This window comes from Micromesistius poutassou, assembly GCF_964030765.1.
Source record: "Micromesistius poutassou genome assembly, chromosome: 13".
NCBI classification, from domain to species: Eukaryota; Metazoa; Chordata; class Actinopteri; order Gadiformes; family Gadidae; genus Micromesistius; species Micromesistius poutassou.
Window position 1 is genome coordinate 16,933,420 of NC_140283.1, and position 23,666 is coordinate 16,957,085.

The 23,666-nt window shown below is 46.4% G+C and overlaps 2 protein-coding genes across 2 annotated transcripts; both read left to right on the forward strand.

Moving 5' to 3' along the window:
* Positions 1-605: 605 nt before the first annotated feature.
* On the forward strand, positions 606-17,975 carry mov10l1 (Mov10 like RNA helicase 1; the record flags this gene model as incomplete). The annotated part of the gene is made up of 26 exons (XM_084477140.1): positions 606-699; positions 1,095-1,282; positions 3,722-3,878; positions 4,245-4,357; positions 4,680-4,867; positions 6,254-6,394; positions 6,776-7,165; positions 7,794-7,991; positions 8,440-8,554; positions 8,906-9,083; positions 9,448-9,518; positions 9,601-9,692; positions 10,103-10,158; positions 10,631-10,725; positions 11,182-11,257; positions 11,547-11,728; positions 12,104-12,250; positions 12,778-12,899; positions 13,031-13,130; positions 13,482-13,628; positions 14,013-14,186; positions 14,563-14,712; positions 15,305-15,412; positions 15,930-16,070; positions 16,975-17,066; positions 17,924-17,975. 26 exons carry the CDS (start codon positions 606-608, stop codon positions 17,973-17,975), a joined length of 3,567 nt encoding a protein of 1,188 aa, XP_084333266.1.
* Positions 17,976-20,897: 2,922 nt separating this feature from the next.
* Positions 20,898-22,221, forward strand: szl (sizzled; the record flags this gene model as incomplete). The annotated part of the gene is made up of 4 exons (XM_084477165.1): positions 20,898-21,202; positions 21,352-21,518; positions 21,679-21,771; positions 21,911-22,221. The coding sequence occupies 4 exons, from the start codon at positions 20,898-20,900 to the stop codon at positions 22,219-22,221; spliced, it is 876 nt and encodes a 291-aa protein (XP_084333291.1).
* Between the last annotated feature and the right edge of the window lie 1,445 nt (positions 22,222-23,666).

Consider the following 23,666-nt stretch of genomic DNA (forward strand, 5'->3'; position numbering starts at 1 on the left):
ATTTGTATGCAAATTTAAAAAATACAATAGTACTAGTTATAGTACTTTATCACAAGATTACACATCGACCAATAACACCAGATTGGGGTGAAATTTTGTAGGGGGGGGGGGGATTCTTGGGTCACAGCCGGGTCAAGGTATGACGAGCAGAACACGTGAACTGTGTCGCAGGTCAAGGTTAAAGGTTAAACTCCGACCTGAGCAGTCTAAGTAGCAGCAGCTTCCCCAGCGAACAAAGTGTATTTACATTCCCTAGTAGTAGAAGGCTAAAGGTAAAGTCAAAGTGGCGGTAAAATGATGAAAATGACTCATCGATCGACTTATCAATCAATCAATCATCATCAATCAATTCGCTATTTAATCGCTCGGCTCACGTCAGTTGTTGTAGCCTGGCTAGTTCTCGATAACCCGCATCGTAGGCCAGGGTATTGTAGTCGTGTGTTTTTCCATTTAAAACTACCCCATGTTGTTTTTCATGTAGTGCGTATACGCATAGATTGTGTACATATACTTTATACTATATTATACTGTACTATATATAATATAGGATGTAAATATTAAAACGCATTTTGTGACCTTCCCCTTGCAGCTGAGTTGGCAGAGCGATGCTGTCCACGGTGCAGCGTGTGCTGGCTAACCTCGTCTCTCCAATTTGGAGGACGGTGGATTCAGACCATCAAGACGTGTCCCTTGGGGAGGGTACATTTCACGTGATTTCTACTGAAGATGTCCAGACCCAATGTGTTATTTCGCTCAGTTTTACAGCCGCAGGCCGATTAAGAGGACATGGCGACCCCTTTAGTAGCCATCCCTTCCATGGAGTTTCCCTTTTTCAGAAAGACAAAGTGGCTAATACACTACAAACGTATATATTTTTTTGTGAAAACAAATGCACGTCTATGCAAATGGGATGACTCAAGCTATCCGTAGAGGCACACTATTGGTGAATTGATCTCCTTTCAATACAATCAGATAAGACGTGTACTTTCATAAACAGGGCGATCCATGGAGGGAACCGGCAGTCAGCAATACACAAACGTCCCCCATGTTATTGGCTCTACATGTTTTGCCATGTTCATGTTTTTGTGCACCAGGTTCAGAGGAGGTACGACACCTGCGGAGCAGCGTGGTGACCCAGATCTGCCAGGACTATGGCATGATAGACGACGTGATCTACTTCACCGGCGACCAGGTGTTGGGCGGCATCCTGCTTCGAGTAGGGGACACCGTTGACGGCATAGCCGTCCGCGACGGGGCCCAGAGGGGCTGGAAAGCACTGAGGGTGAGGGTCCATTTTGATTGGTTTTGGTTGCGTGTGAGCACATGAATTTCACTTGGTCAGCCAAGGAACAGGAGGTCAGGGTTCGGACTGGAGATCTAGAGACTATGCAGGCACTTGGCATGTTTTTTTGACAACCCCACAGTGGGCTGGTCACAGAAGTGTTGTTTTTGAAGTAAGCGGTATTGCTGTAAAGCTCTTTCCACTGGCCCTTCCCATTTGACTCCTTATGTACTACAATGACGTTGCATGCCTCATAACTTAAGCGTATTACCATGTTTTACAGTTATATTTAAACGCCGATGGCCGTAATACCAAATGAAAAGCGAATTTGACATGTTTAAAAGTCACCTGATAGCGAAGTGAAAGTAGCTTGATTGTGTGTTATCTTTATTGAACTGGGTAAGAGGGCTATTTATACTTATCAGTAGGATGTGATTTGTAAGCTTCTGATTACTTATGTCACTTTACGTGTCAATGTATATATGGTTGAGTTGTAAGTTGACCCAAATGAACGGCCATAAATCATTTTAGATGATTGTGATACTTGACTAGAAGGCCTTTTTTTTATTACTTTTCGACTACTGTGGCTGACTTGCCACACAATCTTTTGTCAGTCCTTTCAGGCGATTAAAAAAAAAAAGAAACTCCAACAGTTTTATATGCCTGAAGGTGCTATACGGCGAGTATCTGTGCAAGGCAATTGTTTTACAAAGTCGTTTTCTTGGCTATAGTTTTGCGGCCGTCATTATTTACAATTACATTGAGAGCGTTTATCAGACCCTTTAATCCAAAGTGACTTACAATAAGTACAGTTGACAGAAGAAAGAGAAACGACAATATAACCCTGTCAGTACAGTAGGGATGTTCATAGAAACAAGTGCCAAGCACTTACAATTGCTAGGTTAACCCGTTCCCTGTATAACGAAGATAAGATAAGATGCTGCACAATTCTAAGTACTGTTTTCAAGTGCCACAATATAGCCTGCCATGATTATTTATAGTCGACGCAACCATGTCTATGTGGACCAGCCTCCCAGAATTCACTGGAGGCTGTGATACGGTTACAGCGAGGTTTGCAACTGTATGCGTCGGTTGGTCTGAGGGCAGCCTAGCGGCTCGAGGGGTTTTAATGATGGTACGCAGTGGATTTTCCCTCTCGCAGGGCTATTTAGCCGTTTTATTTTTTTAAGTTCACGGATCAGGATTTGCCTCATCATCTTCATGGTCGTGCTGTGAGCCTGTCTAGTCAGTGAGACGCTGAAGACCTCGTTCCTCTGCCAGCCCTGTCGGGCGTTGGCATGGCAGAAAATGGTCAAATAGGCCCTCTCAAAGGGGAAAAAGCTGCATGGTGGATCTGTCAATACCACTTATTTCTTACTTTTAAAACTGATCTCCCATGTCTGAGGGCTGCTGCTGACGCAGGCGGTCCTCATTGCTTTCCTACGGAGACAGCTGCCAAGTCCACTGGCACTTCTTCAGAACAAACAGAGATAATAAGTACCACAAAGTGAAACTTTGTTTTTATATGAGGATATGCAATAAAGATAACAATACATGAAACATGGCCATCAAATGCTTTTTGCTAAATCTTTCAAGTTCATGATTTTGGCTGATACTCAGAATAGGAAATTACCATTGGAATACAATGCATTATCCTGCTCAGTCCCTCTCCAGATCAGCACATATTCTTTTGATTTGGAAAATATTTACTGTGTCAAGCTCATTCTGTTTATTCTCTCGTTCAACTGGGTGTGTATTGATCTAATTTAATTCTTAGTTTCAATGTCACATGTGTATCATTTCAACTGGCTCGTATGTTGATATCACCCGGACATATCTGTAGTTGATGATGGTGATTTCAATAATGTTATCAATAAGATCTTCCTATTAATGAAATATTCTACAAATAAACAAAATTCCCCAAACCCCTCCCCAGTCACGCCACGCAGCCAGCCGAGCTACTCTAGGTCAAGTCACACTGATGCACAACCCGTTTAGAGTGGCTGAACACTGTTATTTCCTTTCTGAAAGGCTCCTGTCTACTAACTGGCACGGGCTCTCTCTTACACCTGGCAGCTCTAATGGTGCATTTCCACCAGAGGGTGCAAAAGTTTGCCGTCCTTCTTGGACGTCCTACATTGTTGCCTTGTTCATTGTGTGCATTCTTCTATTTCCTTGGATTTATTAGCAGGTTACACTGTGTCGGCCTGCTATGAGATCACGATGCTTACGTAGCTGCCTTGGCTATCGCCGTCCGGCTTAAACCCCGCCTTACCATAAGGGTACTGGAGGCGGTGGAAACGCAAGCCGTAAATGAGCAGGGCTATACTGCACCCTCACTACGAGGCGTGCTGGGTCCGAAGCGTACCCGCAAGTGGAAATACGCCATAAGCCCTTATTGGTTAGAGCTGCCAATAAGGTTGTTTCTCTGTGTTGCAGGTGGAGAAGACCCTGGACACCTGGGATGGGAAGGGCGGAGACTCTGAGTCGGACAGTATGAAACTCCACCCCCTCATTGGCACGGTGACGTCATTTAGCGGAGACAGCGGCCTAATCAATCAGACCACGTTCTTCCCACGCCAGAGTCTTTGGGAAGGTACCAGAACGAATCACTGTCACTACACCACACACTACTTGGAGACTTTTTGTCATTAATTCATGAAGCAAAACCATAAATAATGATATTGAACGTATAGTTTCATGTTCTTGGCCTTGGTGTATCGATACAACATTGGAAAGCAAAGCTTTTTTGCACATTGGACCAGCTCTGTACAGCCCATCTGCTTGTGTAGCCCATCTGGTATAAATGCAATTTAAAAAAAAATAGTTCATGCTTCAGGGACGCACACGGATACACCACCCTACTCCTTCTCCTCACAATTTAGCCCCACTCAATATCTCCCCAACCCTTTTATGACCCATTGCCACTCTGAGCGTGTTTATTTCCTGTCCTACTGGTCAGGTTACGAGCCCATGAAGGGGGACTGGGTCCAGGCGCAGTATTTCATCAACCCGTCCCAGTGGGCCAGCCAGGCCCATTCTGTGGCCCCGCTGCGCTACCAGCGCTTGGACGAGGTAATGCTTTCCCTTCGAGTCACACAAGGCAGCATTGTGTCACGCCTAGTCTTCCTGGACCCCCAAGCCGTAGGGGGGGGGGGGGCAAATTTCACACTGGCTGTTCCATCCACTTCACTGTTCTAGCCTATTTCAATCTATTTGAGTGTGTGGATATAATTTTCTTATTTGTATTTAAAGGGATAACCGGAAAGTGACTTGTCGGATCCCTGGCTTTGAGCAGCCTCTGCTCAGAAAAGCGCTATATTAAAGCAGTCTGTTTGCATGTACCGTTCGCTTGGAAATGCCCCCGGTGGTCCCTCACTCTCCGCCCCTCCCGCAGGTCCGCGTGTCCAGCGTGTACGGGAGGAACGGGGTGGTGGACGACACGGTGTTCTTCACCCTGGAGTCCCTGCTGCTGCCGTCCTCCTACAAACCCTCCGCGGGGGACATGGTGAACCTGGTGATGGTGGAGAGCAGCCAGTCCTTCTACTCCTGGAGGGCCCTGTGCATGGCTCCCTGCAAACTAAGGTCAGCACCGCCCGCTTCCCAGGGTCTGGAGTTGGGACGCTATGGAGATTCAAGCAAGTTAAAGGTGACATAATGATTACACCAGGGGTGCCGTTTTGAAAATCGGCCTCTTCTGACATCACATGTGGGCGTGTCCACCTAGATGTATGACGGATAGATGAGCAACGTCTGCTACAGTCCACTGGGTAGGCTGCTAGGCTGATCTACCCAGCACACATCTAGGTGGACGCGCCCACTTGTGATGTCAGAAGCGGCACATTTTCAAAACGGCTTGTAACGGCTAATCACACTCAGACCTGGTGGTATAATATGTCAACTTTCATGAAGGCAGCGGGATGCTTGCTCCCGGTGTCCATTCTTACACTGTTGAGCCCCTGAGGGATTTCAGTGGTGCTTGATAAAGACTCTTTTCCCTCAATATCACTGCTTTCCTGCCACAAGGGGGTGCCAGAGCGTGCGGGGAAATTGCAACATTGAACAAAAATCTAACAAATAAAAAAGCAACATCTGCAATTGCTTGACAGAAATTTTGTTTGGTTAGCATGAACGCATTGGCAATGATGATTTTCTAAATATTAAGTTTTCTAAATTACATGGAATCAATTATATTCTATTCAATCAAATGTATTGTATGTTATTGCATTTTTTCATTGATGTAATCCATATTCATATAGTGAATACAGTAGAGTAGAAAGTTTTTCAAGGGGTGTGACATGCATAGTGTTCAAACTGTCACCAGATGTGTAACATATGGGAAAAAACAACCAGTCCTGTTCCAAGTCCAAACATGTTCCATTATTCTATTCCACTTTCACTTCCTCTCCATGTCTTGCAGTAGACGAGTAATCCCACCCACTCGAAAAATAGGGTGAACATTTCCTCAGATGCTCTGGTGATGAAGTGACAGTTTTGTATTAGTAACTTATAGGGGTGTAACGATACACAAAAGTCACGATTCGGTACGTACCTCGGTTTTTAAGTCACGGTTCGGTATGTTTTTCGGTACAGCAGTTTTTATTTTATTTTTATTAAACAATTGGATTTTGATTTGATTTATTAAATTGTATCAAACAAATGCCTTACACAAAAGACATCAAATACAATTGAGGATAAAAACACAATAAAGTTCAGGACTTATTTCCATTGTGGTCCTCAACACAAAACATCAGGACAAGACAAGGCACTCACAGAGTGTGTGATAATCAATAAAAACTTTGTTCAAATTTATTTTTTTTCCCAGCACATACCGAAATGAAACGTGCATCGAACCGTTAGACCCGTACCGAAAAATTTCGGTACGAATGAGTGTATCGTTACGCCCCTAGTAACTTATTAGTAAGGCCATTTGATTCTGAAATGCTGGATTGTGTTCCTCTCCTCTGACAGCGTGACTGGGCCAACCGGAGCTCTACTGGAGACTGAGATCCAGAGTCTCCTGGAAGACAAGGGGAGCCTGGTGGTCTCTGATTTTGGCAACTTCGGTGAGCTGGAGCTGGGGGAAAGCAGAGAGATGGTGGTGTGGATCCAGTAAGTACTGGTTGAATGGCTTCAACTGTTAACACTGAATTCCAGATTCTGTTTTCAATTATTTTTGACCAACATGTATCACTGCCAGTGGCTGCACTAGAGACACCATGAGTATAACATATGCTCTCTAATTAATACAGATTGTACTATTGATCATAGCCACAACAATAGCAACAACAATAAATTGTTTAGGAATGAACGTACATAGTGCATGCAAAACGTGCAGTTGAACAGCCATGTAGTAATCCCATTATTTTCAAATCCCCCCAAAAAAGTTATGTTCAACGCTATTGTGGTAATATTGTTCACAGAATTATAACTCTAGTGGACAGTACTTTTTTTAAATTTAATTTGTATTTATTTTCTAAACCTCTCCAACAGGAACATGGGTTCAGAAACCCACAGGCTGAAGAGCTGCAAGTTGGCGGGCTGGGATTCATCCCAGCAGTTCTCCTTGGTCTCTGACCCTTGTTCTCCCGACGAGAAGGCTCCCAGCGGCTCTACAGCCGGGCCGACAGCCAAGCCCCCAGCCGAGCCCGCTCCGGATCACGTAGAACCACAAGTGAAAGGAGGTGACGACGAAGAGCAGGGCAAAGGAGGCGGAGACGCTGGCCGGGAGGCTGCTGACCACGATGCTACTGGCCACGATGCTAGTGCGAAGGATGGGACTGGGAAGGCTGGGCAGAACCCTGTGTCTGAAGAGAAGCAGGGAAAGGAGGTGGATATTTTCCCGGGAAAGAGGCTGTCCGTCGTCGTTGGCTGTACCGCTAAGTAAGTCGTTCCCTTAATTGTTTGGCGATGTATAAACGCAGGAACATTTTCCGGCCATGAAAAATAATAAAAACGCATTGTTTGCTGTAACCTAATATTGGCATAGTTAAGTATTAAGCACACTCAGTATTGAAAAGCTGAAACAAAAGCCTCTAGTGGGTTGAGTTGTAGGTACAGTTATTGCTATGCACTGTCGTCTGATGTTTTCCCCCAGTGGGTGGAGACCAGTGTTGGGAACGTTACTTTAAAAAAGTAATTAGTTATAGTTACTCACTACTTGTTCCAAAAAGTGACTGAGTTATTAACTAAATTACTTTATAATAAAAGTAACTAGTTACCAGGGAAAGTAACTAGTTACTGTAAAAAAAAAAGTTGCTATATGTCAATGAATTTGAAGTAGTGCTTATATCTCCACCTTGAAAATGGCAACTTTTTACCCCGTTACTGAAAAAATAACGGGGTAACGCCGTTATTTTAAACAGTTATTCCAAACACTGGTGGAGACATATATTCATATAAATATATATATATAAACAAAGTGTTCATTGCTGCAGTCCAAAAGCGACATAGTGCAGGTTGATGTTCATGTTAGACCCCCCCGCTCCATCACCCTGTTGGTTTGACCCAGGAACATGGGCGGCTGCTCCGAGCTGCTCCTGCTGCACTTCTCCTCCTTCACCATCGGGAGGCGCCTGGAGGTCGCGGCGAGCTGCCGGGAGGAGCAGCTCCTGCAGCCCAGCTCGCCCTACGCCTCCTGCGACGTCCGCCTGGCCCCCGACCTCCCCACCCGCGTTGTCACGGTTGCGGCGCAGCACGTCCCCTCAAGGTACAGGGACATTACAAGCATGCGTTTAGTGGCGGACGCTTTTATCCAATGTGACTCGCAAGTGAGGATGAAAAGCAATCACGCATTGAAATTTGAGCTTCAAAAAAAGATTCCAAATGCTACACCACCTGATTTAGAAGCAGAGTCGCTACAGAAATAGTAGCGTAGAAGTTCACAGGGTGAGTGGATTATTTTTAAGAAGTAATGCATAATAGATAAGTAACATTTAAACAAAACCCTGAATATGAAGTGACAATAGTGTGCTATCGTGCACACTGGCTTTGTGTGCAAGAGAAACTGGCCTCCTTGGTTTCTCTTTAACCAGTTTCCTTAACAGAAGAAAAAGGAAAACCAAATCCATATCTGGGAGTGATCGAGTGAATGAGTTATCCATCCTGCGTCCGCCGGCTTGTGTCTGAGGAGCTCTGTGTCTGTCGTCTCCTCTCAGGCTCACCAAGCGGCGGCTGCCCAACTTCCTGGGTAGCTACCCGGTGCCCCAGGCCGTGAGGGAGTGCGTGGAGGCCCAGAGAGATGTGCTGGCGGTGCAGCCCTGTCTGGGAGAGGTGAGGCTGGGGTGGAGGTACAGGGGAGTGGGGGCAGCCCTGTCTGGGAGAGGTGAGGCTGGGGGGGGAGATAAAGGGGAGTCTATCTCTGATTCAATATAGTCGATGAGGTTACATAGGGATCTACTCCACTCTACTGTAATAGGACAGGCGGTGTGGCAAATGATGGCATGAAAGTAAAGTGTGTGTTTATTATTATGTATCAACTGATTGCAGCAATGAAAATGTACTAAGACAAAGTTATTTTGTTTTGGTTTTTGGAATTGACTCAACAGAAGATAAGAATCTCTATTGTTACCGGGAATTGATTTGTTTTCTCTCCCCCCCCCCCCCCCCCCCCCCGGTCCCCAGGTGCTGGCAGCCTCCAACATGCGCGCCCGCTTCGACGTGCTGCTGTGGCTGGAGGAGCTGCAGGCGGAGGGCGAGCTGAAGGAGTTCTCCATCAGCGCGGCCGTGCTCCGCAAGGGGTCCCAGTACCTCCACCTGGACATCCCTGGCCTGGCCGAGGGCCGGCCCAGCCTGTTCATAGGTGAGGGGGAGGGGGGTGGAATCAGACACGTGTGCACGGTAGGGACGGGGAAAAAAATAAGGATTCACGTAAAGATCGAGATTCTCGTCTTCAGAATTGATTCACTTGTTTGTTTTTTACTTTGTATAATAAAATCTCCTTTCTGAAAAAACAACATAATGGTTTGCCTTTCTTAGGTGGACTTGAGTAGATTCTGAAATTAGCACCACTGATGGTGCCACTGATGGAGACAATTCTCAAAACTCGAAAATGAATCTTGAGATGCCAGACATTTCCAACCCCAACTGCATGCACGTGCACGCGTGTCAATCGGTTTTTCAAATTTGAGTAATGTTTGTGAGATTGTTTACGTCCTGCTTCACAGGGGACAGAATTGCGCTGAAGGAGCCCCAGTGCAACGGAGTGACGACGGAGTACATCGGCTTCGTCACCGAGGTAGAGGGGTTCAGAACGAGTAAGGTTTCCTCTTCATGGAGGAGGTTCTCTGAGATTGATGTGTCAACGTGTCGGCCCGTAGATCCACGAGGAGGAAGTGAGCTTGAGGGTGAATGCCGAGCTGCGGCAGCGCTATCAGGGACAGCCGCTGGACGTTGAATTCACCTACAACAGGTAAGGCGGGGGGGGGGGGGGGGGGGGGGTCTGGTGGTCTGGTGGTCTGGTGGTCGGGGGGTTTGACCAACCAGTTCCTGGGTTCGATCCCCAATCTCGTCTCTGCCTACCTGTAGGCAATGTTGAGTAAGATGCCTAGCCCAGTCTCCTCCCTACCGATTTGAGTCGGAATTCAATGTACAGTGATAATATAGCTAATCGGTATGGTTCTATTATAATTGAACAACGTTGATGATAACGATCTTGGGTGTCCTCTACTACGATTTTGCAAAGTCAAACTGATTCGTCAGGCCAGACCCATTGTCGACAGGTCATTGAATCATAAAAACTTGAACCACTAAAACGGTGAATCCTTGAATGGTTTCCCTCGTTTGTTATGTTTTCCTTACTGAATAAAACTTCATTTCCAGGCTGAGCATGAGAAGGTGCCACCATGCCCTGGAGCAGGCCAAGCACTTTGGAGGGGGTAGGTGACCGTTCTGCCGGCAATGTGCTGCCATACTGCCTACGTTCTACCGGTTAAGCTGAGCTCTTCGTCATTGGTGGCCCCATGTGTGACTAAATGCTCGCAAAGTGTGAGTTTGAGTCCCTCAGTTGGTGGGAGACTTTATTGAAGACGGAATTAAACAAACATACAAATCAAGATAAAAACGTAAAAGAGAGCTTCTTGAAATATCACACATTGCGACATTAACATTAATTCTTTCAACATATTGACAACTTTTGATCGTTGGAAACTGTAGTACAGCGCTAAATCCTTAGTTCCATGGTATGTAACACACACAACAGGCTACTCATTGGATATCAACATGCAAAATGGATTGTTTCATCAATCTCTTTATCGTCTTTATACAGAACACATGTTGCAATTTGTATACTGCTCATCGTGTTGTAGTGCACACTCTCTGCATGTTGTTCCTGACTCTCCACCGCTCTAGTTCTGTTCCCCACGGAGATCATCCTCCAGGCCCGCCAGTGGACAGGCAGGTGGCTAGAGGAGCCAGGAAAGGAGACCATCAAGGAGGAGAGTGAGGTGAAGGGCCGGTTGTTGCGTGTAGTTAATGACCAGGTGTTGGTTACTGAGGCCATGTCTTCACTAATGAGGATACAGACTTGCCTCCGCTTTGGGTTTCGATTCAATACTAAAACAGACTTTTTTTCATCCACTAAATTAGCTTTTTTTTTTTTTGATGCTTTTCCACATTGATTAATCTGAACACACTGGTCTTGCTGTGTGGCCAGGCAAAAAAAAGGGTCTTGAATTGTGAAGAGATCCAGTTATTGGCCAGTTAATGTGGTCTGCACATGTCTTGATGAGAGAATGTATGGGTTTCCCTGCTTCAGTGTGGAAGCAAAGTGTTTAGTTAACGGTGGCAGTGAATGGCTGGAAAACCTTGGACAGGAAATCAGTGTTGTTACAATTGATCAGTGCATCATGACCACAGCCTTTCATTGTTGCTGATGTGTATCGACTGTGTTTGGCCACTAGGTGATGACGGCGGAACACCAGGACAAGGTGTCCGGCGTCTCTGTCAACATGAAGTCCAAGGGCACTCAAACTAAAGGTATTTGGGCTGCGGATTTTAATACATGCTATTTCCAAATAATAATAATCAATAAAATTTGTACAGTTGACAAAATTGACCCTTGCCTCTTCGCAATAATCCGCGTCGAGAACAACGCTGTGTCGCAGCGCTAAAAGACTGACTTCAAACACACATCTCACTTCACTACACACACACTTCACCTCACCACACTACACACATCTCACTCAAGCATGGCGCGTCCCACGACAATGTACGCCACACACCTCACCACACCCATGTGACACGGTGTCTATTGTTGTGCTCCGAGGCGCGGGGCTGCCGAGCAAAGCGGTGCCCACCGAGGGCAGCTTCTTCAACCCCCAGCTGAACACCTCCCAGAGGGAGGCGGTGAGGAGGGTCTTGGCCGGGGAGTGCCGGCCCACCCCTTACGTTCTGTTCGGACCCCCGGGCACCGGCAAGACCATCACCCTCATAGAGGCCATACTGCAGGTGCTGTTCACGTGTTGACATGTTGTAGCTGCATGTGGTCATTTAGCAGAAGGTTTTTACCATCGAGGGTGAGAACAGTCTCTAAATAATTACTGGAGCGTGCGGGGCAGCTATAGGAATTAGTAATACAAGGTTTGTCTGGTACTATATTGGGAGTTTTAATGCTAGGTGCATGGGTACATGCAATACTGTTTAGCGTTGTGTAGTTTTACAGTTAGGATTACAGTTATACATAGTGCCTGTATACTTTCCTGCGTTATATTTCTAATTTATGAGGTTATTTTGTTCTTTTGTCATCATTCCTTTGTCATCGTGTGACACCCATTGCCCGGTCTGACTGTGGTTCGTGTGTCTGCTGTGTTTCCCGCCTCCAAGGTATACCACTTTATTCCCAGTAGCCGTGTGCTGGTGTGCACCCCCTCCAACAGCGCCGCGGACCTCGTCTGCATCCGCCTGCACCACAGTGGGTTCATGCACGCGGCCAGTTTGGCGCGCATCAACGCCTCCTGCAGGCAGGAAGAGGTATTGCACGAGAATTAGGCTTTACACATAGGGGAATTTCTGTTGTTCTTCATCGTAAAGTGTGTGTAGATAAGGCCGAGGTACACAAGGAAGGGATTACACTACAGGGATTATACTGCAAGCATTGGGTAAGAACCCAGAACCTTTAGGCTAGGCTTCAAACAACCTAATCACTAGCCACTGCCATGATAATATCCTGCTGTAACCCTTGTTAAATTAATCATACTTATAATTTCAGAGCCCGACCGTATGAGCCTTATTTTACCTTTTATTCGCAGTTCTTTGTTGTACATTAGTCACTGGATTAAATAAGACCTGTAAAAATGTTATATAAACTACCTCCCTTGTTATTATAATTCTTCTTAACTCGAAGATGGCTTGGAAAAATAAGAACTCTTCACAAAATAGTAAAATATTTCAAGTGCTCCTTACATATTTGTGGGTGCCCCTCACACTTTTGCTGACGCTCCCGATTAAAAAATAAAAAAGGTAAATTGAACCCTGCATGTTCCTCTGCTTCTGCCCAGTCCATCCCAGAGGTGCTGCGGCCGTACTCCAAGGCCGGGGAGGACATCCGCCAGGCCTCCTTCCACAGGATCGTGGTCAGCACCTGCTCCAGCGCTGGCATGCTCCACCACATAGGACTGCAGTAAGGAGCCCCCCCCCTAGCGCTACGCTCACCTCCTCTCCAGGGCTCCACTCCAGGTGCACCGGGCTCCACTGGCCCTGGCCTGCGCCCCGCCCCACTGCAGTGACTCCCTGGGCTTTGTGTCTCCGCAGAGTGGGACACTTCACCCACGCCTTCCTGGACGAGGCCGGCCAGGCCACGGAGCCCGAGGCCCTCATCCCCCTGACGCTGGTCTCCGAGAAGGACGGACAAGTCTGCACACACTCGCACTCACTCACATACATGGTCGCGCTCATGGCTCTCTTTCTCACACTGTCTCATTCACATGGTCTCTCTCTCCCTCAAACTGTCGCTCACTCACTGTCTCTCTCTCTCACACTGTCACTCACTCACTGTCTCTCACTCACACGGTCTCTCTCAAACACTGTCTTGCTCTCGCTCTCTCTTGTGTATAATCATTCACCATCGTCGTCTCCGAAGCAGGGGAATAGTTTGTTTTGGTTGATTCGGGTATCAATGAGGGTGCTTAATGTAAATACATGGTCTTTGTCTCTACGTGCGTGGGTCTATATTAACACGGTTTGACATGTTCCACCTACCCAGATAGTGCTGGCTGGAGACCCCTGCCAGCTGGGTCCCGTGGTGAAGTCCAAGCTGGCCGGGGTGTTTGCCCTGGGGACGTCCATGCTGGAGCGGCTGATGGCCAACCCACTCTACTGCAGAGAGAAGTGGGGGTACAACCCCATGATGGTGGGTGCAAAGAAGAACGTGCTGTAGGAAGATTTATTCATTAATGACGTCCATCTTAAAAACTTAAAACAACCGTCACTTTCTAAAGAAGCACTGAATGGTACAATTTAACAAACGGATAACTCACAGAGTGGTAGCGCAGGTTGACTGGTAACCGGAAGGTTGCTAGTTCAATCCCCAGGACCTCCTAGCTGAGTGTCGAGGTGTCACTGAGCAAAACACCTCACCCTCACTGCGCCCGACGAGCTGGCAGTCGCCGTGCGTGGTTGACTCCACCGTCACTTGGACCAAATTAAATGAAAATTTAATCTGAATGCTTCTCCGGTTCAAACCATAACTGCAAAATCTTCCCAAACAAATGTGGTAAATATTTTACGGCCTCAGGTGACCAAGCTGATGTACAACTACCGCTCCCACGAGGCCTTGCTGAGGCTCCCGTCGAAGCTCTTCTACCACGGAGAGCTGTGCGTACGGGCCCCCCGGTCCGTGGTCCACTCCCTCTGCAACTGGAAGCGCCTGCCCAAGAAGGGCTTCCCGCTCCTGTTCCACGGAATCAGGGTGAGGTCGCTCGAGGCGGACAGACCGTGGAACCCTGGTCTGTTCTGTACTGGACGGCTGGCCCAGCCTTAAAGGGCCAATGAACCCAAACCTGTTTACTCTTTTTAAATGTATATTTATATACCTTATAAGATCGTCGTCATAATAATCTATGCCATTTTATCACAGTTGCTAAAATAAGACCCTATTTTTGAGAAAACTGGATTAAAATCCAGTGTTTTTGACTCCCCTATTTTGTCTCCCCAAAACACTTGTAGTACACTTAACTCTGTGTTTGAATTCCTGCTGAAACGGTGGGTTCACTTGCTCCTTAATGTAGCTCTGTTATGGCAGGCCCTCCGGGCGAACTTAAAATCCAGGGATGTCTCTGCCCCAGGGAACGGAGATGCGGGAGGGGGCAAACCCGTCGTGGTTCAACCCAGGGGAGGCGGTGCAGGCCATGCTGTACTGCTGCCAGCTGGCCAAAAGGCTGTACAACCCCATCAGCCCCACCGACATAGGCATCATCGCCCCCTACAGGAAACAAGTGAGAAGACTTTCTTATAATCATTGTTTTCAATTCGGAGAGCCAATTTGAGCCAATGTCCACATCATGCCCTAAAATTGTAAGAGACACGGAGTCAAACGTATTCTGTGCATACAAACATTTACAGCATATTTTTCTCCATTTGGCTGTTTGGCACAAAAATGCCTTTGGTCAGACACAAGAGGTCGCTGTTTCCAAATTCCTGTTTTAAGCTGTATCTGAATTTGTGTGTACATGGCCTGAATTGAAGGCTATTAAACAGAGGAGGGCCATATTAGCTCATGACACTCACTGCTCTGCCCTTCTCCGGTCTCTAATATTCAACTAATATTACCATAATGTGTTTACTGCTGCAGCGCTACCTGGCTGGAGCTTTATTGTCATTCTTTAGTTTTTATTTATTGTCATCCAAATGCTATTTAAATGTCACAGTTCGAGATTCTGAGGGGATGAGGGACACTTAAATCTCTCCCCCCCCCACTAGCAAAAACAAGACGAATATTAAAGTAGATGAGTTGCTGTTATTTTTTTTCCTATTTAACTTTTTATCATTGGTCTAAAATTGTAATGAGTCATCTCTTCCCTCCACCAGTCTGAGAAGATCCGTACTCTGATGGGCAGGGTGGGTCTATCGGACATCAAGGTGGGCTCCGTGGAGGAGTTCCAGGGACAGGAGTTCCTGGTCATCATTCTGTCCACGGTGAGACTCTGGTTAGGGACGACCCAGCACTATAACACGGTCACTCTCCATCCTAGTCTACGGCTAAGGTAAGGGTAATCTAGTAGTCCAATCAAAACCCAAGGTAGTAATACTATCTGGAAAAATAGAAAATGGTATGAAGCTATAAATCATGTAGGTGTGACGGGGTGTGCAGATAAAAAATAAGATTTTACAACTAGACCATCATACCAATAAAAAACATGGAACCTACGCATGTTTTAGTGCAACATACTAGGAGTTGAGAAGGATGCAGTACACACGATGTACTGGGATACCAGCTAACCCAACAATACCAATGTCAACCCAGCACGGTCATTCATGCATAAAATTAAGTAAATGTACGCACGTACATGCAACATCACCCATTTCAAAGTATTAATTTTTATCCCATGAGCAGTAGTCAGCCATGTCCCCCAGCTGCGATATCAAAACATAAAAACAGTCCACCAACCACCAACAGTCTTTACTTATTCCTCGTACATTCATTATAACGTAGGTGCGCTCAAACGAGTCGGTGCTGGGGGAAGACCTCCAGAACGTTCTGGGCTTCCTGTCCAACCCCAAGCGTTTCAATGTGGCCATCACGCGGCCCAAAGCCCTGCTCATTATCATCGGAAACCCCCATATTCTGGTTAAGGTAAGTACAGTCCAGGAAACGGTATGTACACTTCTTTTTTAAATAAATGTTGTCCTGGGTTTATTCTATTTAAATCTAAGATGGACATGGCAAAGTATAAACAAGCATCACTGACTAGTGTCGAGGGGCTTTGAACCTTATAGTCTCAACCTTCTGGGTTTGAACACCTATGTCTGCCGGGTCTACTGTCTAGGCTTCCTTGCTTGAGCCAGAGACTCTTAAGCACATGCACACCGCCACCGAAGCGCAGTGTCAAAAAGAACACCCCCATTATTTCCGATGTATTAGCCCACACCGGCGGCGCCTTGATTGCGAGCAAGTGTGCTGCCCCGCTAGACTTCACGGCACTGTTCTATTCCCTAGCGTCGCCACGCGTGAAAAAGCGTTGTTTTTTTTAAAAGCTATTTTGTACATCCCGGCTTGATACAAGGTCCTGTACATATGGAGATTGTTGATGCAGTAGCTGAATAATTCCACAATGCAGAATGAATGAGCAATGACAGTAAATAAAGTGACTAAACCGTAAACAAAGTGCCCGACAAGACATGAGTGACTATGAATTAAGGTGACGATCGTTGTAAGCACAAACAGAGGATCATGGGCATCAGGGCCATATACAGTATGTAGTCATAATACAACTCGTATAACGTAATGATGGCCTATACCGGCGAGGTTTGTTGATCTGCTGCTTTCAAAACATAACCACAACGGTGCTGCAGCGCGACGCTTCCTATTGGTGCTCGGGTTAGCGGCATTTGACGCGCGGAAGCTGCGCACCGCGGCGCTTCGGCGCCGGTGTGTGGCCGGCTTTACTCCTACCTGCTTATCACGGACCTGTCAAAATCCAAAATACTTGAAGGTCTATGGATGAAAATGTGTGCATGTGTATTTTTTCTCCCTCCAGGACCCTTGCTTTCGCACCTTACTTCAGTACTGCTTTGACAACGGGGCGTTCATCGGCTGTGACCCCCCTCCCTCTCTGCGGTCCTCACACAGGTGCTCTGCTGATTGGCTGTCAGCTCTGCCTTGTCTGTTGTTGTTGTTGTTGGTTCCTTAAAAATGTAAAATCCAATCATCTAAATCAAATGTCTGTCCTATATACAATTTTTACAGTTCCAATTGGATGATGGAGTTACTTTTTTTCTTTAGTTTTCCTGAATATCCTGTGTACCTGGCACTATCTAGCTATAGTCAGCTAGATTTTGAAAGTATACAAGTGAAAGAATCCCTCCCTTCCACTCAGGCCTCCCTCCAGTCCCCCTCCCCCAAACGCATTATTAGCAATAGGGTCTACCTTGCTTTGTGGAAGACTGGCCATTGCAAATTTATCTACCGACCTAGTTAGGCAGGCAGGGAGAGGGTCAAATTATTGGACGGGCTTATTTCAGGCCTACAGCCACAGACACCAGATATTTACTTTTGTTTGTCAGAGCATATCATTTATTGATTACTGTTAGGTTCAAAAATATGAAGAGAAATGCTTTCTACACATTTTCCATGCATATGTGTTGAGACTTTGGTTGAACTTGCAGGGTATCCATAGGTCCATTCAGAAAGAGAATTACTTATCAACTCATAAGTTATTTACAAGGGGAATTGGAAGTTTGCTTAGGCAACAGATTTGGATGCTGATGATTCAGCCAAATATTTATGCTGACATGAAGCCGATGAAACTAACTAAATCATGGCGGAAGGTTCAGATGTAAATATTTTACCAAGTAAACCTTCTTTATTATTATTATTTTTTTTAAGTTCACTGATATTGAATGTTCAATGCTTTGCTTTAATTGGGCTGTTGTGCATTATTTATAATGCATGATTTTATATCAAATTAAAATGATTTTGTTTTGTAGGACTGTGGATAAGGACGAGAAGCCAGAAGGAAACGGTCCACCTGAAGAGTGAAGGACACATCTTCCCCTTTACTTTAACCATGACATGTTATTTTGCCCTTGCATGTTCATTTACGATTCGAAATAAATGCTTTGTGATGAATGTGGACGACTTTTAAACCGATCATTATTCAACCATAACAGAATTGCAAAAAAAAGATATAAACTTGCTTTGAAATCACACTGAACTCGTACTTGATTTTTTCGTGTGTGTGTGTGTGTGTGTGTGTGTGTGTGTGTGTGTGTGTGTGTGTGTGTGTGTGTGTGTGTGTGTGTGTGTGTGTGTGTGTGTGTGTGTGTGTGTGTGTGTGTGTGTGTGTGTGTGTGTGTGTGTGTGTGTGTGTGAAAACCCCCTCAATCAATTCCATGCACACTCGTAGCTCACTGAATGAATGAGTGGAAGCCATATCAGTTGCACCATGATGTCATGTGTGAGCCTGGTCCCCTTAGCGGACCCACAGATGCTCCTTGTGTGTGTGCGTGAAGCAGAGGGCCGTGTATAGGGCCGTCTGCTCACCTCGGCGTGGCAGCGTCTGCCCCCGGCCAGGCCCGGAGACTGGATGTGACAATTGAGGGCTGATGACAGTCTGCAGAGGGGACTGTCAGCCTTTCTGGAGCCCCATGGGGGTGGGTGGCTAGCTGGGTGGGGATAGACAGACATGGTGAAGGGACGATGTAAAAGGGGCAAATGGGATTCAAATGGAAAAGGAGAAGGGGGGCGGGGGGGGGTAGACGGCTTTTATCTACCCCCCCCCCAAAACCTATTCCCCATACATCTGAAGTTAGTTACTAGTACAGATGGCATTCACAGATCCATGGGGAAATAACATTGTAGGTTTGTAAGCAGTATAAAAGATAAACGGCTAATTTTTCTTGGCCGTCCAGGTGTGTTTTTAGACAGCAGGCAGCACTTATTTCTTTATTTACTCCAGATTGGTTTTTAGGATCTGGTTGTTCAGAGTCTCACTCAATGGCTGTTTCCTCTAAGCAAACATTAAATGCTACACTGAACCTAAACACAACGCCATTTTACGAAACTATCGCAATTAAAATAATGCATGAAATCCATTTTCTTTAAATCCAGCGGCTGTGGTCTTGTCAAGTGGACCGGTGGCCAACAGTATGAGCCATCACATAAACCCCCCCACCCACCCACCTCTGCTGTCATTAGCCGTGCGAGTACTTCACATTAGCAAGACAAACACAGCGTCTACACAGCAGCCATTAAGGCCCACAACAGACCCCCTGCTGGAGCGACGGCAGGGGGAGCTTGTTAAACGCGGACACCCCATTGTTCTCCCAAATTGGTCTTTGACTAATTGCCCATTTAGTCCCCTCTAGCTGGCTGCCATCGTCTGCGCTGGCCAGACCAGACCGAAGTAGCAGCCCGCACTCGTCACATCAGGCTGTAAAGGCCTGCTTGGCTGGGGCCGCTGATGGGCCTGGCTGGCTGGCTGGCTGGTTGGGTGGCTGGCTGGGACAGTGTTTCACGGCTGAGATAAATGGAAGAGGGGAGAGGGGCCGGTGAGACTGGGCTTTCCCCCTGCCACGTCTCAAACCCCACACAGGGACCCTAACCAGCAACAGATAACGGATCTCAGCCTCAGGGCGAACTCCAAACAAATGCATTGATTACACCTAACATGTGGCTATTGTTGCATCAAGGGCATGGGAGACGGTGGGCTGAGGGCTCAGTGACACACACGAGCACATGTCTGCTGAGAAGCACTCACTCTCAAAACAGCTCTTATAACTTTTAGTTATTTAAAAACGTGAGGTACTTGGCTCGATTCAGCAGCTTAACTTTAGGCATCGCTGATCAAGATGCCTAAAGATACCTTCTCATTAATGACATGAAACCTGTATTCACTGTGAATCGCTTTGGATTCTGAGTATCTTAATGTCCCACAGTCCCACTGACAATCTTCAGCAAAATAATTGGGTGACTACGATAAAAAAGCACTCAAGGGGAAAAGTTGACGTAAATCTACATTGTTGTTCTTCTCTGGCCAATTTCCAAAGGTAAATTTTCTGTGTATGTGAAGGCTTGGTACACCATTCTATCAGACAGATTAATACCCAGAGACACCAGCGAGAGTTGGGAGGAAATTATCATGTGAATCAAGAGCTGGCAGATCAAAGCCAGGTCGGCCAGTAAACACCGCTCTCACTTAGTTAGAAACCAATCAGGGGCCTTTTGAAGCAAAATTAGCGAACGAGGGCACATGAAAGAGACCTGTGTTGTGAGGGAGCCTGCCTGTCTGTCTACACAACCCTCAGAGACGAACCAACTCTCCCAAAGAATGATGGTTAACTCTGCAGATCATTTAGTTTGCCCACGCCTCAGTTCAGTTTTTCTTTCCTTTTCTTAAACCAAAACAACCCAAAAAAAACGTTGACAATTACCTCCTCTCTAAAAATATAAACGATATAACTTCATTCAGCTCTTTAACATAAATTATTTTTAAGATATAAGTTATCTTATATATATATATATATATATATCTTATATATATATATCTATAAATTAAATTGATGTGTAAATACAAATCAAAAACTCCCTTGGCTGTATTTCAGTGTGCATGGGCTGTGATTGTCACACACACACACACCACCCCCCCCCCCCCCCCCTGCCACATGCACACATATACACACCCATATTATATACCCCCCCCCCCACCCCCCTCCTCCTCACTGTCTGCAGTCCTCACAAAAACAGTCGTTGTCTCCATGAGCGTCATTGATAGGTACTTGATAACAGACTAACTGACTCACCGCGGGGGGGGCCGGCTGGCTGGGCCGCCCCTATATAAAGCGCAGCGTGGCCTGCAGAGGAGACACACACACGCATCTACTCTCTCCTGCGAGACTTCAGCAGCACTTGGCTCCAACCCTCAACCCACTCACTTTAATCAAGAAGAACAAACGCTCCACAATGTCCGCAACCGCAGTTCTCGCCACCATCTCCGCGGTCACCGTGGTTCTCCTGGCCTTTCCGTGTCTCTCGAGTGGCTTCGACCTGGGACAGTCCACCCGCTGCGTGGCCATCCCCAGCCGGTTGACCCTGTGCCAGAACGTGGGCTACTCTGAGATGCGGCTGCCCAACTTCCTGGGCCACAGCAGCCTGGACGGGGAGGTGGTCCCCCGCTCCGAGGACTGGAGACCCCTGCTGCAGACGGGCTGCCACCCCCAGGCCCAGGCCTTTCTCTGCTCCCTGATCGCCCCGGTCTGCCTCGACACGTAAGAGACACTTTTTTACTCTGTGTTCTGAATCAAGTTAATTCATTTAAACATCTTTGGATTGCTAATTCTTATTGTGGTTTGATGCCGATGAATCCAATCGTTCCTTGTGACCTGACACTGACCCTGTCTTTGTTTTGTCCCTCCAGGTTCATCCTGCCTTGCCGTAGCCTGTGCATGGCGGTGAGGGACGGCTGCGCTCCAGTGCTGGCCTGCCAGGGCCACGCCTGGCCCGAGGCCCTCGACTGTGACCGCTTCCCCGCCGAGGAGGACATGTGCCTGTCCCCGCACCCCAAGTTCTCCCAGTTCACCAAAGGTACGTCTCCAACCTCCTCTCAATTACAACAGCTTCTTCTTTTGCTCATAATTATGATTTTTGCTCATAATAATAATAATAATAAAGTTGCTTATAATAAGCTGACATGCTTTCAATTCCAATGAAATGTGAACTCACGATTTATTTTTTATTTTTACAGACTTGCCTAAACCTGCCTGTCAGAACTGCCCATCGGTGCAAGAGTACCCCACAATGAAAACGGTTCTGGACACCTTGTGCCAGCATGACTTCGGTAAGCAACCCGACGACATATCCGGAACATATCCGGAACGTATCCGAAAGTTGTCATCATGGACGTTTTTTTCGACCACTGAAAAAGCAAAGCTCAGTGGCTAACTTACCTCCCTCTCTTCTTCCCCTTCCCCCTCCAGCCGTGACCGCCAAGCTGCACCGCCGGCGCCTGCCCAGCGGCGAGCCCGAGTTCCAGGTGGACGGCCGGGTGGAGTTCATCCGCCAGGGCCCCCTGCTGCCGTACGACACCCAGCACCTCCTCCAGCAGTGGCTGCTCATCAACCTGCGCTGCGCCCACGCGCTGGTGCGCCCCGGCCGCTCCCAGCTCTACCTGATCGCGGGCACCGTGCAGGCCGACGCCAGCCTGGCCATCACCCGGCTCTTCCCCTGGCACAAGAAGGACGCCCACATCGCCACGGCGACACGCAAGTGGAAGCACCACAGGTGTTGATCGGGAAGGGAGGAGGAGCCGTCGGACCCACGGTGGCACGGCGAGCTAACTGGAGCGGCTTAGTGGCCCGTGGGAAATGTTGTTGTGGAAGAATTTTGAATATGAATAAGATAAAGGGAACGTTTAAGGGATGGAGGAGAGAGCCTTTAATTGATTTCAGTTGTTGGCTCTATAGCTCACTTTAGAGCTTTAGATGTGTACAGGGAAAGAGCTGGACTCAAGGTTCTCTGCTGCCCCCGGTGGCCCACTTTGTATTTACATGGTCACAAAGTTGATAGAATGCACTCGAAAAACTGTACATAATAATATTGTATATTATGTTTTTAAGAAATTATTTTCTATATAGAAAATGTTGTATTTATGAGTTTTGTATGTTTTTTTATAACACGTGAAAATAAATATTTAAAATAATTATTTGCAATTGATGTGGTTTTCTTTTTCGTCATAATGCTGCACAGCAACGACCCAACAAACAACGAGGGAATGATTGCTGGCTAACATTGTTTGCATTTTTTGTGATAATGTTAGCAATAGTAAGGGTGTTATGTTGTCTTGACAACAGCCCAACTGACCCAAAAAATTATTTGGTTGATCTCTTACAGCAACATGCATAATTCCCAAACTATTTTGGTCTAACCCATCTCTAAACTCTTCATCTTTGTCAAAGTACGATTTTAAAAGCTGGAAATACAGACAAATAAATCAACTGTTGGCTGGTGCATCAAAATCGTAATATAAGCCTTTTTAAGCGCTTCAATGCTGTGGACTCATTGAAGTTAAGATTGATGTGAACTGAACAACCATTTTAATTGACTTCTCCCCACATACAGTTTGCAGTAATAAGAGCAAAGGCTTAAGCAATGCAAAGCTGTGCTTCAACCTTATCCACTCAGACTCATGGCTGCAGTTGCAAATGCCAAACGCTGATGTGAGAGGATCGTGGCTTTGATAGGCCATCGGTTGTGTTTACACTTAAATAGTCTTTTAGGCTAAACAGAGCTCACACATGTTACTTGCTAATGCTGCTGATAACATCATTTACTGGATTTTATCTTTTTCTCTCTTCAGACTTCATGACTTGGGCTACAGCTTTGCATAATTGCATGGGACCGTTTAAGGCTTCGTCCAGACCTAATGTTCCAAGACTGTTTTTATTATGGTAATCATAGTTGGAGGCATTGGAGTGGGTAGCTGTGTCACAGAATATAAAAGGCTTTAAAACATGATTTCTGATTGGTTGCTGAGGTGTTCAGTCGAACAAAAGTGGAATAGACTGTATAATTCCACATTTTACATTTTGATTAAAGCAATTCAAAGATAATGAAGGATTAATTGCAGTATTTAATTTTTCATTTCAACAGTTTATTCAGTTCAAACAGCTCATCAGGGGCTTTTTTCACAGCCGGGAAAAGCAGGGAATATTCCTTAAAACTACAAACTAAACA